Source organism: Abramis brama (assembly GCF_963993115.1).
Source record: "Abramis brama genome assembly, chromosome: 13".
NCBI classification, from domain to species: domain Eukaryota; kingdom Metazoa; phylum Chordata; class Actinopteri; order Cypriniformes; family Leuciscidae; genus Abramis; species Abramis brama.
Window position 1 is genome coordinate 24,901,928 of NC_139975.1, and position 17,298 is coordinate 24,919,225.

The following is a 17,298-nucleotide window of genomic DNA, read 5'->3' on the forward strand; positions in this document are numbered from 1 at the left end:
GTTATCTGAAAAAAGGCTGTGAAAGGCTTATTTGCTGCATGCATTTTCGTGTTGGATAGCCGCAAATGTGGAACTTCATTGCCGAGGAAGCACGCAGATAACTGTGGTAACAAAGCAGTTCTTCATGTAGCCTACCGGCCTTTTTACAGCTTCGGCTGAAGTTGTCCTTGTGTTAATTGTCATGTAATAACTTCTGTATGACCTGGCAATAAACATTTTTGTAATTGTGTCTATAATGTGATTGGCTAAACTTATTTTATTTCGGGTGCGGGTCGGGTGTCGGTTTGAAGCACTGCGGGTACGGGCGGGTGCGGATTTACAAAATCGGACCCGTGCAGGACTCTGATGTACGGTTGAACGCCTAATCTCTCCATTGTCACGCTGGACACCAGGGACCTTTTTGCTGTCACTCTGAGCTACTGTTATGAGCCCGCAGTGAAACAGCCAATCAGAGCAGAACTCCTCATTACTATTCATGACCCTTCCAAATAAGGTAAAAACAGACCATTTCATTCTAGGGCCAATTTCTAGGGTTGAAAATGGACCTGTAAAAACATATCTGGACATTTTAAATGCCCTTAAATAAGCCATACCCTCTATGTAGATATCAGAGACAAAATTAAAATATTATTTCAACACATTCTAGGGCACCTTTAAGCGTAGCGTCAGTTCTGGCAGGTCACGTTATTCAAGCTTGCATCAACTGACTCTCAGCTGATCCACTTCTACCTATGGGAATACGACGCCTATCACCGTATACATATATAAGCTCCTTCAGTATTATCAGCAGCTTTCGCGTTTCTCAGGAGCTACTTCAATGGCGAAATTCGACAGGCAAACCGCATCATCTCACAAGGAATTGTGTAATCGTGAATTTAGCGAGAGGAATTCGTTCCCCTCAAGGATTTCACCTCAGATTCATTCAAGTTCGTGAACTTGAACACAAGATTCGCCACATTGATCATAAGCGGCCTGATTTGGAAGTGACCTCAGTCTGCATTGCTGCTTGCATTGCTGCATTACTGACAAAGGAATCGATGTGATCCACTCTCCATTCATCTCTGAAAGTCTTCACAAAGCTAAGCTAAGTTCCTTTTTAATGTTCATTACTAAAAGCTATCAGGGTATTGGCATCATGCTTGTTGCTAATGCTATCCGTGTTGCTTAGGCTTATCTAGTCATTTTCATTAACATGCTCTTGCTAGGCTTATGTGATCATTTTGGCTATGTGCATTACTCTTTGTTGTCATTGGCAACTGCTCGCGTTGCACATGCTGTGCTTTTAGCACTAGGCAGCACAGATTCAAGCAGCGTTGATTCTGTCGGGTATCAGACACGCTTGGTCTATCTAGTTCTTGGAAACACGGCGTTCTTAAAGCTATAGTGTATTGGAAATATGCTTGCTCTAAAAACACTGCTTGTTCTAAAGGCTATCTAGTTGCTATTGAAAACTGCTGGCTCTAAAAGATGTTTGTTGCTATTGGAAACATGGTTGTTTAGCCCAGTCGTTATTTGGAACATGGCTGTGTTTTAGGCTTGTATCTGGTGTCATTGTCACATGCTTTGCTAAGCTTATCAGGTATCAGCTTATCAGGCATCAGCTAAGCTTATCAGGCTTAGCTTATTAACCATAAGCTAAGCTTATCAGGCATCAGCAATATGCTGTCATTTCAGCAACTTGCTATCAGTAGCCTACTGTACTGGTGGTTGCTAGTGCAAAAGTTATTGAATATATGCTTGTTACTTACGCCCAATTTATACTTCTGCGTTGAACCTATGCCTCTACGCTGTAGGCTACGCGTTGGTTTTCATTTATACTTCTGCGTCGTTGTCCGCATTAACGTGCAATTACACATGCAGAGGGAGCCCCGAGGGAGGGGTTCTAGCAGACCAATCACAGTGCTTGCGGTTCGCGTAGAACTGACCCGGTGTTACATTTTTGGAGAGGTGCACGTCAGGGTACGCCGAAGGGTACGCGTGATATGCACAGCCTACGACGTAGCTACGGCGTGAGTTTGACGCTGAAGTATAAATTGGGCTTTAGGCTTCTTTTAGGCTTATCTGGGTTCATTGGAAAAATGCTTGTTCTTTATTCTATCCGATTATTGCTACATGCTGTGTTAAGTAGCACATGCTTGTGGCTAAAGCTTATCTAGATTATCGGTAACATACTTGTGCAAAATACACAGTAGGTACATTCACCGCAAAGGTCTGTTATTCAACACTAACAGCATTGTAGCTTGATGGTCCTGTGAAGGAGTGTGGAATCATGGGAGTCATCATCTTCACCTCCACAACCAATGGAATTCAGTACAACGGGAGCAGAAATCTTAATTGCTTAGCTGCGCACAGCATATTACTCAGGGTGCATGCTTCCCCAACCTGACTACACTAGTTTTAATACTAGTCCTATGTAGATTTTGTTGCTGCTAGTCCAAACTGTTGCAGTAGGGTGTATGCTTCCCCTGCCAAACTACACTAGTTTTAGCAATAGTTCTGTTATTATACAACAGTTTTGTTGCCGCTAGTCGGAGCTATTGCTGTAGGGAGTATGCTTCCCCTGTCAAACTACACTAGTTTTAGCAATAGTTCCGCGATTATACAACATGCTTGTTTTATCAGATTTTGCTGCCACTAGGGGTGTAAGCTTCCCCCAATAGATCCCATACACTGTTAAATTGACTACAGCAACACGCTTGTTGCAATGTGTCCCTACTGGCTCCAGCTTGGGGTGATGCTTCCCCCATTAGATTGGATCTACAGTGCCACTAACATATGCGCCTATGCCACTAATATCAGGATGTATTAACCATTCTATCAGCATCAGTCGTGTTGGGGATAGTGTGAAAATGACATCCAGAATTTCGCTGTCAGTTTGTGTTGGGGGATATTGGCATATGGTTTTGTTTTGGGGGGTTATTGCTGCTCTCCCTGCTCTTATCCATGCTAGCCTTCATGGATGCACAGGGAGTTCTTGCCCAGAACAGAACCATACCGCCAATCCTACTGTAACTGTATGCTAATTGTCAATCGTATTTGACTATAGTGGTCCTGACAGAAATTAAATGTAGCGTCAGTTCTGGCAGGTCACGTTAGTCAAGCTCGCATCAGCTGACTCTTAGCTGATCCACGTCTACCTACTGTATAGGAATATGACGCCTATCAGTGTATACATATATAAGCTCCTTCAGTATTATCAGCAGCTATTGCGTTTCTCAGGAGCTAATTCTCTCCTCCATTCCCAGCTCCTCATCTCATCAGTCAGGAATTGGCATTCTGATTCCCCCTGAATCAGACTAAAATTCTCTAATGATGTTGTACATTAAAATTAATTAATGATATCTGCAATACATTCATGTTGGTTCTGTTCTGTTTACCCTAAGTGAGGTTATTGCTGCTTTTCCTGCTCTTATCCATGCTAGGCTGCATGGATGCGCTGGGAGTTCTTGCCCAGAACAGAACCATACCGCCAATCCAAACTGTATGCTAATTGTCAATCGTATTTGACGATAGTGGTCCTGGGTTTTACACAACCATTGAGGAATTGTATGTTACAAACTTTACATGAAGACCCTAAAGAATCATACCAACTTGTGGAAAATAGGCATCCGATGACCCCTTTAAAAAAAAATAGAATCTCTGGTTTCTCACTTCTGCTTTAATGATGACAGCAGCACAAGAGCTGCATGAACTCTACAAGTCTGTGTAAAAAAATGCTGATGAAAAGATGCAAAGAGCAGCTTGTGCTTCAGTGAGATTAAGAACATTTGGTCATTGTTCAAAGGAGTTGAGCAGTTTCACAAATATTCCTTGAATAGTGACCTAGAAATTGTGAGGAATCTGAAATATTTATCCGATGTCTCGACTTTCTAAATGAGCTTTAAATTTTCCTGTAGCTCAAACAGTAGAGCATCGGTTCGAGTTCCAGGGAAAGCAAAAACTGATTAAAATATGTACATTTACAATGCATTGAATGCAATTTAAGTTGTTCTGGATAAATGCATCTGGTGAATGCATAAATGTTAATGTTCTCTGACATTTCTACAACTATTCTAGTGCTCATGGCCCCTTTGGTCTTCTGGAGGATGACCCATAAGGGCCAATGATTGGCAGAAAGTGCTGTACTGTTCAACATCAGCTGCTTTGTAGTATTTTTAGGTCTGTCATCCCCTCATTCTGCCAGTGCTACACATCCCAGCCCAGTGCTCCATGTATATAACAGTCCAGCACTTCAGAAGAGGACACAACATTACACAAAGTCAAAAGTACTTGGAACAAGGTATGTAGGTTTGAGCATTACATTTACATTTTACTCGTATTTTTAATGGATTCAATTTAATTTGTGGTACATGAGGAAATATTTTTTTCAGAAAGATCCCACATTGTTTTACTAAAAATATATGTTTATGTATCTAAAACAGGATACATAACAAGTCTTATATCTCAGTAACTATAAGCTTTTGAGTCAAAACTGTGTTTTTATAACTGTTTTACCATTTTAATTTTAATAAGTTATTTAATGGGAGGTTCCATTGTAACTTACCCCATATAGTGTGACAATGCAATAACAGTTCGATGTTCAACAGATTGTCTGACCTTCAAAAAATAAACCCACCCTGAGAAATATTCACGGGAGTAAAATGTGCAGCAACTAGCTCCAACCTCTATAATATTAATAGTATCGAAATCATCAGAATTCGTCAGCCACCTGTATTTCTCAAGGATGTTTCACCTCATGCTTCGGGTTTAGTTGCATTGAAGAACATGGGTGGTAGAGTGATTTTGACTTCTGGACTCTAAAATTGCACCAGCTTTAAAGGGGAAATGAAGCAGTCAATCAAGTTTACATGATTTACAAAATGGATTTCCACTATAATCAACAATTATATAAGAAACATGACAAATGTAAACAATTAAAAGAAAAAAGAAAAAACGTTATATCTTTCGCGGCCAGGGCGCCGCCATTGTGCAGTATTCTAACCTGTGACGTCACGGGGTTGGTTGGCTTTAAAGGCTCTGGGCTGAGTTCAGTAAAACGCAGTGAAAGACATAAAACTTAACATTAAACTACGTATAAAAAGCGTTCATCTGGTATCATATTATCATGTCAAACCTCTCATACGTTTGCATCACACTGGCTCGTTAACAAGATGCATGTGCTGGTCGAACCAGCGAACAACTAACATTAGGTACAGTCATTGTTAGCTAACAGCTGTAAGCATGAACTAGCTAAATAACACTAACTTAGTGTTTAGCTAGTGAAGTTTATTAGTACCAGACAAAAAGACGACGTCTAACGTTATGTTAACAAACTGCACATGCACACTGTAGATGTTTGTGAAATAATTTTTTATTCAATATAATGTTTTACATTTTACAGACATGTTACAAACTATGTACAGGCTATTTGCTAACGTTATAGCGTATGTGTGTGTGTGTGTGTGTGTGTGTGTGTGTGTGTGGACTATTCAATCCCTGGCTCACTGAAATGACAAAATAAAAAAGCCGTCTTCCTGCTTCATTCTGAAACATACAGATCTGTATTATGCTATTGTTTTTGATAGTGTTATACATTTCTTACAGATAATCACGATGATCATTGCGTTTGTCTTACCGAATGTGGTATCTTCCTTTCAGCAATTACAGTTTTTCTATAAGATTTTTTAAAATAATGCTGACAGTAAAATGTTGCCAGATATTGCTACGAAAAACAAGCAGCATATTTTTTTTTTTATAATAATCCGAAATAAGTTCAAAGCTTGTGTTTTGTAAATAAGATTAATATATCACGAACCCTAACATGCAACTTTCCACTTTAATAACTTCCTAAAGTGTGACATTAAATCAGAAAAACAAGTCCAGAAGACTACTGCCACTTTTCCATTAGATGGATCTGGCAACACTGGATCGCACCCGCGCCCTCACAACGCGCTCTCAAGCCCCGTTCACTGCGCTAGATTCTCGCAGCAAAATGAATTGCAAACACTCATATGAGGTGGTTTAAATGGCTAATTAATCATTCAGAGAGCTTGAAATTTTATTTTTGAATGTAAAAAAAATGACCGAGGTCCGGACCTCGGTGACCTCATAGCTGGCTACGGCCATGTCCATCACCGGCTGTTCGACATAGCGACGTACCACTGCTCGGTTCCCACGCCGTATCGACTCAAATGCATAAGCAATGGGACACATGGGCTCAACAGGTCTTTCAAGTTCGTCTTCCTCCATTTCAAATCAATTGCGAATTCAGTCCGGTCCAGAAACGCTTCACTCTCTTCACTCACCAGCGGAACCAACCAACCCCGTTACGTAGGCTGTGACGTCACTCCAAAATGGCGACCTGCTAGCTAGAAATTAAGAAAATAATTTTGTCATATCTGTGGTTTTAACAACTTTTTAAAATACATTTTTTGGCAAGGTGATTTTTCTAATATATGTAGCTACTACCAGTGCCAAAACATGGACGTTTCATTTCCCCTTTAAATGTGCATGTCTCACTTACTCTGATGCCTTGAAACAAATAATTACCAATTTATGTATCCTCAGAAACAGATATTAGATTTTTTGGCAGTAGTAGCTAAGATCAATTTCTGTAGCTTTAAATACATGAAAGATATCCTATTCTGGGTGTGAGCTATACAGAGATCTCTTTTGCTAGTCCAGTAATGGCCATATCTGTTAGGAGTTCATTTATTCATTATGCACTGAGTGAGATGGAGTTATCAAAGTGCCTTCATGAAAAGATGTGATTACCACAGTACTATGAGTAGTGTGCAAGTGGACACATGTCTGAAAGCATCTGTCAGTGTGGTATATACGTAAGGACAAGAACATGGGTTTTTCACAGTAATGCTCTTATGGATTTCTTCAATGTGCCATTCACTTTAAGGCTTTTTCTGTAATTGCACTGGATATAATTTCATATATATATATATATATATATATATATATATATATATATATATATATATAGGCTAAATCAGATTTTTTTTTTTTTCAGATCTTTGTCTGAAGAAAATGTGAATGCTTGCCTATTCAGATATTAGAATGAAACTACATAGATGAGATGACCATAAAAATTACTATTTAAACAACTTTACTGGTCAAATAATATGAATTGATAATGATATGGAATGATAAACCTCAAACCTCACATTTCACCTCAATAAATTATTATGTATGATATATATATATATATGTATAGTTAGTCTGAATAAAAACAAATACATTTTCAATTTATGAGTAAAATAAAATCTGAGGTAAACAACTTGACGATACTTTGATATTTTGTTCTACACGTAAATGGCACACACTCACACCCCAAGCTGTCTTATTTAATATTTAAAAACATACGTTTTCAAAAATGAACATAACTGCTTCAAATTTCATGTTTTTGATGTGGGTGTGTGTAATTCATGTTGCAGAACAAAACGTCAAACTATGGTCAAGTTATGTTAACCACAGACGTTATTTTACACATAAATAAAAATAAAAAAAACACATTATAAAACCACATAGGAGAATCTCAAAGGAAGCAGTGGCGAATAAGTCTTCTGGGTTCTGCTGTCATACTGTACCTGCACCACTCATATAAAACATTATTTTATTAGGCATCTTATCATACAGCAAGGTTTCTGAGTAAGTTTTATTGCATTGCTTTGCAGTTTCTATGGTGTTCATGGGTAGTTGCTAGGTGGTTACTTACTGTCCCAAGTCAAAAGAGCCCTCCATTATATTCTTTAGTTATGGTTCAGTCACTCTTTCAGTGCAAGCTTATTTGATTTATTTTCCCCCTTGTCATCATCCACCGGGTGAAAAAGTATAATTCCTTAGAAAAGTAAAAGCTCAACTCTGTTCAACAAGCCTCACAGTTATCATCATTCATGTCTGGAGCACAAACAGTGAAGGACGGGAAGAGAAGAGGTCACTGGCATCCTGCACGTGCCTGGTGCTGAAAGGCTTTAATAACCTCTACACCTTCAGTGACCTCCACAACTACAAAATGAACAACAGCAACTCTGAGGCATCAGGGGAAGCCCCTGTTTACAGTCTGACCTCATGGTGGACCCTGGGATATGAGCAACAAAGCAAACACGATTGCAAGGAAGCTGCAAAGATGACTCAATCCAAACAAGGACCGATTGAAGATATCCCAAAGGAAGACGCTATCAGTGTAGTTCTGCATAAAGAGTGGAAGTTAAAGATTGGTGGGTCATCAATCACTGATGGCAAAACATGTAGAATGACAACAGGACCTCAATCAGTCAATACAAAAGAGCCAATCAAGAGCTCTGTGTTTGAAAAGTAGGCAATGATGGATAGAGATGAACAGAGGTCACTGGCTAAATGCCAACTGTCTGAAAAAAAGGAAAAAAATATTCTATCCTAGATTAATGAAGAACACAATAAAGAAATAGGGAGAGTCAAGGAAGACGTCAACCACTGCCTCAGGAAAACAAACATTAAATGGGCCATGGTCCAGAAGAAAACTTCAAAAGGACCTAATCCCGAGCCCTGAGGTCTGCCACAAGGTTGACACACACGCAATCAAAAATGGAAGAGAGGTGAGAGAGATCAGATGTCTTACTTGTATGTATGTGATTTTGGATGAGTAAGTAGTATGATGTGTTTATTTGGATTTGTAATTTGCAGCTCAGAATCAAGCAGATTTTTTCGGTGCAAGCAATCACCCAGACAATCACACAGGGGGCGATTTAGATTTTTGTGATTTAGACAAACTGCGTGCCATCTGGATCTGGCTTTGCCACAACATTGGTCAGTTTCAGTCTTTCTCTCATACACACATACTCAAGGGTATCTTCCATATCCGCTTGTTACAGTTTTATTTAACTTTTTACTGATTTAATAATGTCCTTTTCCTCTGTACAATAAAAGCTTGGTATAACTTGAGCTGTGATGCTGCTACACCATAGCAGGATGTAATTCATTATACTGGTTCTGAATTATTGGACCCAATATCAGACATACCATAGGCCTCTGTACATGATGTCCTATATATTCTGGAAAGCATTATGGCTTGTCTTAAAAGAATCACCTGTCTGATAATAATCATGAATCATTATTGCAATAAAGAAACAGACAGTAAGACATGTAACTGGCATTAGCTGATGCATAAAAAAACTAAATCTGAATGGTTAAAAATTAATGGAAACTAGGCAAACATCTGCTCAGATGACACTTGTTAACAGATACTGGTTTTGTCTGTTACCTGTAGAGTATGATGTGGAGGGATATCTGAGAAGGTTTGCTCACCTGAGCTGGTCATTTTAGGGCTTTGGTTACTCCAGCGTCTGTTTACAGATGTGCAGGTAAGCAGTTTAGAAATATATAGATGGGGGCATATAAAGTTCGGACACTCTACACTTAAAGGTGCACTATGTAAGAATTTTGCAGTAAAATACCCCAAAACCACTAGGCCAGTGTTATATATTTTGTTTAGTTGATTACTTACAATATCCGAAATTTTTCCAACTATTTTAACCAAGGAACCGGGACGTGTGAGCAGGTGTGAGGGAGTCGCCAGTCAATGGCGTCATATCCGCGTTACCCTCAGTTTCCGCTCATACTGCCATAGTAACCATGGCGACAGACGTGGACCACTGGGTTACGCCTAGCGATACGCTCACACTGTTGTTGTTTTGTTCAAACATTTTGGACAATGGCAAGCAGACTTTGAGACAAAAAGAGGACTAAAACGAGGATCAATATCATTTTCGAGATGCGAGTGGCGTCTCTGTCAAGAGTGTTGCATGTACTTTATTAGACAGGTGAGCAAATGTACATAATACTAATCAATGTTATATAGTTCAGCATGATGAAATGTCAGAATATGATCTGTATGTTATTCTAATGTTGATCTAGCTTACTGCTATTCTCATACAGCCAATAAACTAACACATAGAATAACATTCTACACACTCAAATGCAGTTTAGTATGATAGTGTAACTGTTAGACCAAGTGAAACAGCGCTACGTTACCTCACAAGTTTAATTTGTCTAATAAACTAACTCCTTATTCCTTTATATCCGCGGGACTCGCGTGTGGTGCTGATATCGGTCTCTCATTAGCAATAGGCCCTTTTCACAATGACGTCAGAAAACTTCCGCTTTTCCGCAAAGCAGGGTATACGTACTTCCGTTTTAACTTGCGCGCGCTGGTTAACGTTACTTCAGGAGAATACAAAAGGTGATAACTAACAACACGAAAGGTAAAGTTTAAAATAATAATGTTTACGTATTTAGCGTTATTGGTTCTTATATTTAGCATATTTTGATAACGTTAATGATAATTTCCAGTAACTTATAGCATTCTTTAACGTGTAACTGTCGTGGAGGGGAAAGTTAGACTAGCTAGCAACAAGATAAATTGCGGTCAGCCTGTGTTGCCACAAGTTTACTAACAAGTGTTCAATTTTTATCAAAGCTAAATGTCAAACCATTTCCATATGCTGATGTGATTTATCATTTATTTCTTCCTGTTTTCATTTTTCAACAGTTTCCCATCCAATAAGCATGGCACAGTCATCTTGTAGATGCTATTGTAGTGTTCCTTGTTGTTCAAACAACAAACATAAATTTCCCTATTTAAGTTTCCACGATTTTCCAGTGGACGCTGAAATACGTGCCCGTTGGGTTAGGGCGATCAAAAGAGACGAGGGACCGAGTTTTAAAATCCTCCGTGGGAGCACCTACGTGTGTAGTCAGCACTTTACCCCAGAGGATATAAGTACATCAGCCAGTGGACGAACCAGGATTAAGAAAGGAGCAACGCCGTCTAGATTCCCCTGGAATGACTGGGGTAAAGGTAGGACACTATTAAGCCTGGTAGTACTTTAAAATAACAATACATCATAATTTATTACATTATTTACAGTTTACATACAATTATGCTTGTATGAAATAAACGAAGAAAAAAAAATTGTGTACATTTTTTTTATACAACTTTTTAGTCCATATAAAAACTATAATAAATCATCCTGTTGGCATTTAAATTGCCATTTGTTATAATTGCATTTGTGGTGGTATTATACATACTTTTTGGGTTCTGAGAAATGATTACTAAATATCCATGTTGACATTTATGTGTATCTATTTCACATCTCTAGGAAGAGCCTCACAAGCTCGACAGCCGGTTTACCAGAGAGCAAGGAAGCATTTTAGGGCTGCAGTCCTAGATGAATCTCAGGAGATACAGGCATCTTTACAGAGGAGGCACTGCCTGCGGGTGGAGTAGCAAAAGATCATGACTATGCCTACCATCCTTCTCCTGGTTAGTAATTCAAAAACAGATTAACAGGTTTTTCTATGTGGCAATAAATTACTTTGTAACTATAGGGTTCATCGGCAGAGCAGCTGTGCTTACTGTAAAATGCTTTTACAGGAAACTCAGTTACTCTGAATAATACTGTACCACACAATATGATAATGATTTGGATGATTGAGAACCATTACAGAAATTACATTGTAATCTTAGTTATTGTAGTCTCTTCATTTCATAAAAGCCAAGAATTACTGTCAAGCTCACTAACAAATAACATCCAATAATGAAGACGAAGTGAAAACTAGTATATGACTCAATGATAAACATTAAGGTGTATGTTTTTTCTTGCTTTAAAGGTAAACTGGATGCTGCCACAAGCAGAATTCAAGAGTTGGAGCTTCAGGTTTTGTCACTAGAACGTGAAATCCAGCAGCTGACAGTTAAGCAGCAGCAGCCTCTGATTTTCAAGTTCTGTGTCACAGATGAGGACTTTCGTTATTACACTAGGTTCAGCTCAAAGGAGGTCTTCACTGTGTTTTGGGAGTCAGTTTACCCTTCTGCTTCAAGGCTTTTGTACTGGTCCAAGGCACAGCGAACAGCACAAGAGACACCGAACCCTCAGCGAAAACTTCCGCTCATTGATGAACTGTTCATGTTTCTCTGTCATGTTGCAGCTGGGCTTCAGGAGAAAACCCTGTCATCCATCTTCGAGGTCAGCTTGTCTACAGTTAGTCGCATCATCTTAACATGGACAAGCTACCTTTACCAGGTTCTTGGCTCGCTACCATTGTGGATGACGAGAGAGCAAGTGCAGGCCACAATGCCTGACAAGTTCAAGCTCTACTGCCCTCAGGTGAGAGTGATAATAGACTGCACCGAGATCCGTTGTGAAACAGCATCTTCTCTCTTACTACAGTCGGAAACATTTTCCAACTATAAAAACCACACCAACTTTAAAGGTCTAATTGGCATTGCCCCATGTGGGGTTATCACATTTGTATCTAAATTGTACACAGGCTCCATCTCCGATATAGAAATAACTCGCCAATCACAGATCTTGCAGTTACTTCAACCAGAAGATGGAGTAATGGCTGACAAGGGGTTCCAAATTGAGAAGATGCTGTCACAGGTGGGGGCAACCCTCATCATACCTCCACTGAAAACATCAAATCAGCTCAGCACAGAGGACACCCAGAAAACACAGGCTATTGCCCACCTTAGAATTTTAGTTGAGAGGGCGATACGCAGGGTGAAGGAGTACCACATTTGGGATGGGCTTGTTCCTCTTTCTATGGCAGGTTAAGTCAATCAGCTGTGGGCCATCTGTTGCCTACTCTCAAACTATCAGGGACCTCTTGATATCAAAGGGGACAAACCCGTCTGAAGTGTTTCCTTTCTTGGGTGAGACTAATTCTACAGTACTTTTAGCTGTTTGACACTGTGTAGATATACTGTAAATATAAGTGCTATGTAATATATTTGTAAATTTGACACTGTGTAGATATACTGTAAATACAAGTGCTTTGTAATATATTTGTAAATTTGACACTGTGTAGATATACTGTAAATACAAGTGCTTTGTAATATATTTGTAAATTTGACACTGTGTAGATATACTGTAAATACAAGTGCTATGTAATATATTTTTAAATTTGACACTGTGTAGATATACTGTAAATACAAGTGCTTTGTAATATATTTGTAAATTTGTTACATTTACTATCTTTTCTATGAACATAGGGATTTGTATATGTTATTAATAAACAATGTTGTGAAGCATTCTGTAAAAAGTTTATCCAGAGTAAAATGCATTTACACCTTAACCATTAAAAGAACAACAATATTTTTAAAACTTGTCAATTTTTTATTTACATATTTGGTAATAGCATATAAGTGAGGTGAATGAAACTAATAAAAAGCATCCATAGCAGCTCAAAGCTACAAACAAGATTGGAAGCAGTTCCTTGCAACCATGGAACATAAGCAAAAAGTGACCAAGACAGACTATAAAGCCCATTTACATACAATGCAACATTGACTTAAATTGTAAATTGAAAAAGTATTTACAACAGGAATTACATGCATCACAGATGTACATAGAACTGTTTACATTTGAAAATTCTGCCTCAACGTAATAATGCATCCATGTAGATGTTGTGATAAAAATAATCCAGCTTCTGTCGCATTGAGTTGATGATCTCCTCATCCCTAAATACTCTTTCAACTGTGAAGTCAGTGTGGGTATCTGTTATAAAATCACACCACTGAAGTCCGCTTAATGCCAGCTGGCCTTGAACCTGATGATAATATTTGTGGTTTTTCTTGAGGCAGGCCTGGCCTCGAACTGTGATCAGGTGTTTAACTTGAGCAACATCTTCAACATCACAACTCTTTACCTCTGCCAACCCAAATGGCGGTGTTTCTCTGGGGTTGAAGACTTTAGCATCATGGGCTGGCTGCAAGGTGAGGTGCATCAGGGTGGATGATGACCCCACACTGCGTCACAGAGACATCACAAAACTCTGAATATTGCCTCAGTATGTCAGGTTCCAGGTCCAGCCCTCTTTTCATAGCAGCTGTCTGAGGAGTTCCTCTCAGAATGCGAGCAGCCAAGGATTTTGCAGTAGACTCTCCACGGACATGGCATATTTCACCAAATCTGCTGGCTGTAAGTCGGGGTTTGTGTACCTGGGTCCACAGCTGGCATTCTGACTGCAGTCGTGTTTCTTCCTCAATTGCAGCAGACATCTCCCTTGACACCTTAAAGGGGCATTCCACCCATAGGAACATTGTTTTTTATTGAAAGTGGGTCATATATGTAGTCGAAATGTAAAATAAATTTTGAATTTGGTGCCTTCGTGACCGAGGAAAGACAAAAAATAACTTCAGGACGCATTTGTATGAAAGACAACAACTCCCACAATGCACCACATTGCACAGCTCCGCAAGCCACTCCCACTAATCCAGAACAGCGCATATCTGCATATAAGAGAAATCACTCTTCCGTCTACAAGGCTAGCTACCAGCAGAGCTTGAAATTCATTTCACACAAAATGTCTAGTTAGTTGGCGAACTCATTAGTGCATTACTCCTCGTTTTTATTTCTTTCGAAAAGGTGAATTATTGCATGGTACCTGGATGTTCAGTCAGAACATATGCGGTGCGAAACTAGGATAGTTCACAACACAAACGTCCGTGTCCTCGTCTGATTCAGAGATTTTGTCCAGGCGAAATTGTCATCGTTGAAATTCTTTGCCACAGACGGACTCTATCTCTGTGTTCGTAGTTGCATAGTGAGATCACCGGCGCCACCAGTCCGCCCTAACTCGAGCCAGTATGGGCTCCTCGTCCGCGGCAGGCAGGTCTTCTGCCTCGGCTGCTCTTCGCTATAATGCGGCTTGTAAAGGTAGCCACAAACACCTGATTCAAGCATCAGACTTCCGAAATCCTCTTCTTCTATATCATATTGAGTACTCTCCTCCGCTATCGTCATAACTTTACATCTGTCTCCACAGCGCCTGTTAGCTTAGCTTCAAACAAGATGGAGGATATTGCTTTCAGTTTCAGAGAGTAAAGTCCCACCCACTGATCTGTAATAGGTCTGTAGCGTGAGCGGGTCCCGCCCCTGGGAAAGATTGGAGAGATGAGGAACTAGTGCTTGTAGTCTCAACAGAAATCCCCCCCTCTTACACTTCCTCCGACAATGACGCAAAATTACGATTTTTGCGTCATTGTGGGAGGAAGTGTAAGAGGTAAATAACGGATTTCTCCCGTCTCAGGGGAAAATGAGAGAGTGTTGCACGACCATTCAATAGTATGACTGGGTTTCTAACAATGCAAAGCTTAGTGCAAATGGGTGGAGTGTCCCTTTAAGGCTCTCTAAGTGGCATTGTTGCTTGTAGTTGGGCTCAAATTGGAAATTAAATTTAAAATTGTAACCTTCTAAAGGCAACTGAGGAAATCCAGGGGCACCAGGGTGTTTAATAATGTCTCTACTTATCTCGGGAGGGCACTGGTAAGAGAGCAAAGACCCAAATGGCACAGGGCCAAATTTAGAGTCCACAAAATTAAGGGCCTCGAGCCCGTGCAGCAATTTGCAAATGCCTGGTTGTGGGCGTTTGTCTTGAAGTTTCTCAGCACTGGCAATGATGTGAGGATCTGGAAGAGGCCCTGACAAAAAAGTGAGATATGTCAAGTTAAATGTACATATCATTGTCACCTGACCTTTCATATTTTAGCAAACACCAACACATATCACCTCTCTTTAAATACACATGAAAATGTTTTGAGCTGCCCCAAACCCTTACATATTAAGAAATGTTCATAATTTGCATAAGATATCAACTGAAGGCTTAAAGGGAAAAGATACTAATCAATGTTCTATTATACATTAAAATATTTGGACATGTGTTCATTCAGACTTACCACCATATGCTCTGTACAGTGTACATTTCACTCCAGTTCGGGCATGATCCTTAGTCTTTGGTACTGGTTTACGCACTACCATGTCATTTGTTGCCTCAGGAGCAATTCCCTGTAATATATTGATGAGAAATTATTAACTGACAAATGTCATTACAAAATTCTAGTCCAACATCATTAAATGTAATGAATGTTAAAGTATTACATGTGTCCTAGGCCGGTGCCAGGTCTGCAGAGAGCTGGTGCATGACAGTGGCAATGGCACTGTCTTGAATCCCATGGTACAGTAGTGAGCACTTTGAAACAATAATGCCACAATGTGGTTGCACAGTGCTTTCCCAGCAGAGCAGGTACATGACATGCATTTCACTACCACAGGAACCTCTTTCGCATGAAATGTAACCTGATAATAGAAACATGAAAATAAGTCTTTGCTCACAACAATTTTACATTTATTTGGAGTAATTGAACGAACTTAAGGATTAAAGCAAGTCTATGAACTTTGAACACCAACTTTTTATAACTTATAACACAGAATATTTATCAGCCTTTAATGTCCCCTAACAACCCTCTTCTGTTTTTAAATGTAAGATTGTCATCTAGAGTTTGGCGCCACACACTCATTGACACCAGGCTGAGAAACACACTGAACCACAATGGAACTTTGTGGGATACTGCAAAGTCTGCAACCGCAGCAGAACATGAAAATCAGAAAAACCTGAAGATGATGAGCCTCCTCATTTTTTCCTCATGGACCTGTGACAACGCCCTCTCACTGTCACCTCATCGACAACTACATTCGAAACTATTCCAATGCAATGTTTTGGTGAAAGGGCACAACATTGACCATGAATGCGTTACTGACTTTTATCTAAGTTAACAATACACAATCTATAGCAAAGTAATAATATCAGTAATAAACATGATTGCAACAAGAGTTTGCAGGTCTGTATTACAGTAAATTAATCAAGAATATGGACTGTCACTGCAGAAGAGAAAGCTAACAACTAGCAGCTACCGTTATCCTAACTCCTCCGCTAACGTAAGTTGGGCGGGACAATACAAAATGCTTACCTTCATATGCAAACAGGTACTGCTCAATGAAGAATTTGTATCCTTTATCAAGTTTGGAACGTGTGGTGAGTGAAAATTTGTCTGCAAGACGATGTACATCATCCAGATGTATTTCTGGCAGGTGTTGAAGGGACTGAGTAAACTCCATAGCGTAGCGTTATGCTGGCGGTGGAAGTAAACATACACTGCTTTGAGTCAGAACGGAAGTTGCATGACGTCGTGTGAAAAGGGCCTATTGCGCCCTGCTTCATACCACAGTCATGTTAAAAACATCAATGTTCAATTCAATTCACTCATCCATAAACATTATTAGATCCATCAGCTTGACGACAAGATCCATAATTCCGCTTAAATGCGTCATCAACATACGCCTTTGTTATTGTAAGAGGTTAGTGACCCCTAGCAGCGAAAAAAATTACATATTGTAGCTTTAAGTTATGTAATTGTGTTAGATAAATTATCAAACAAAATCGCAAGACAAACAGTATCTTCCAGAAAATGATTTCACAAATAAAAATTCT

At 39.5% G+C, this 17,298-nt stretch overlaps 2 protein-coding genes across 2 annotated transcripts; one reads left to right on the forward strand and one right to left on the reverse strand.

Moving 5' to 3' along the window:
* Window positions 1–8,002: 8,002 nt before the first annotated feature.
* On the forward strand, window positions 8,003–14,040 carry LOC311095356 (uncharacterized protein; the record flags this gene model as incomplete). The annotated part of the gene is made up of 3 exons (XM_084133848.1): window positions 8,003–8,207; window positions 11,207–11,290; window positions 11,638–14,040. The coding sequence occupies 3 exons, from the start codon at window positions 8,003–8,005 to the stop codon at window positions 12,582–12,584; spliced, it is 1,236 nt and encodes a 411-aa protein (XP_083989974.1). The 3' UTR covers window positions 12,585–14,040.
* Window positions 14,041–15,089: 1,049 nt separating this feature from the next.
* Window positions 15,090–17,039, reverse strand: LOC311095357 (uncharacterized protein; the record flags this gene model as incomplete). Its single annotated transcript, XM_084133849.1, has 5 exons — window positions 15,090–15,451; window positions 15,707–15,815; window positions 15,909–16,106; window positions 16,778–16,939; window positions 17,031–17,039. The coding sequence occupies 5 exons, from the start codon at window positions 17,037–17,039 to the stop codon at window positions 15,090–15,092; spliced, it is 840 nt and encodes a 279-aa protein (XP_083989975.1).
* Window positions 17,040–17,298: the final 259 nt, after the last annotated feature.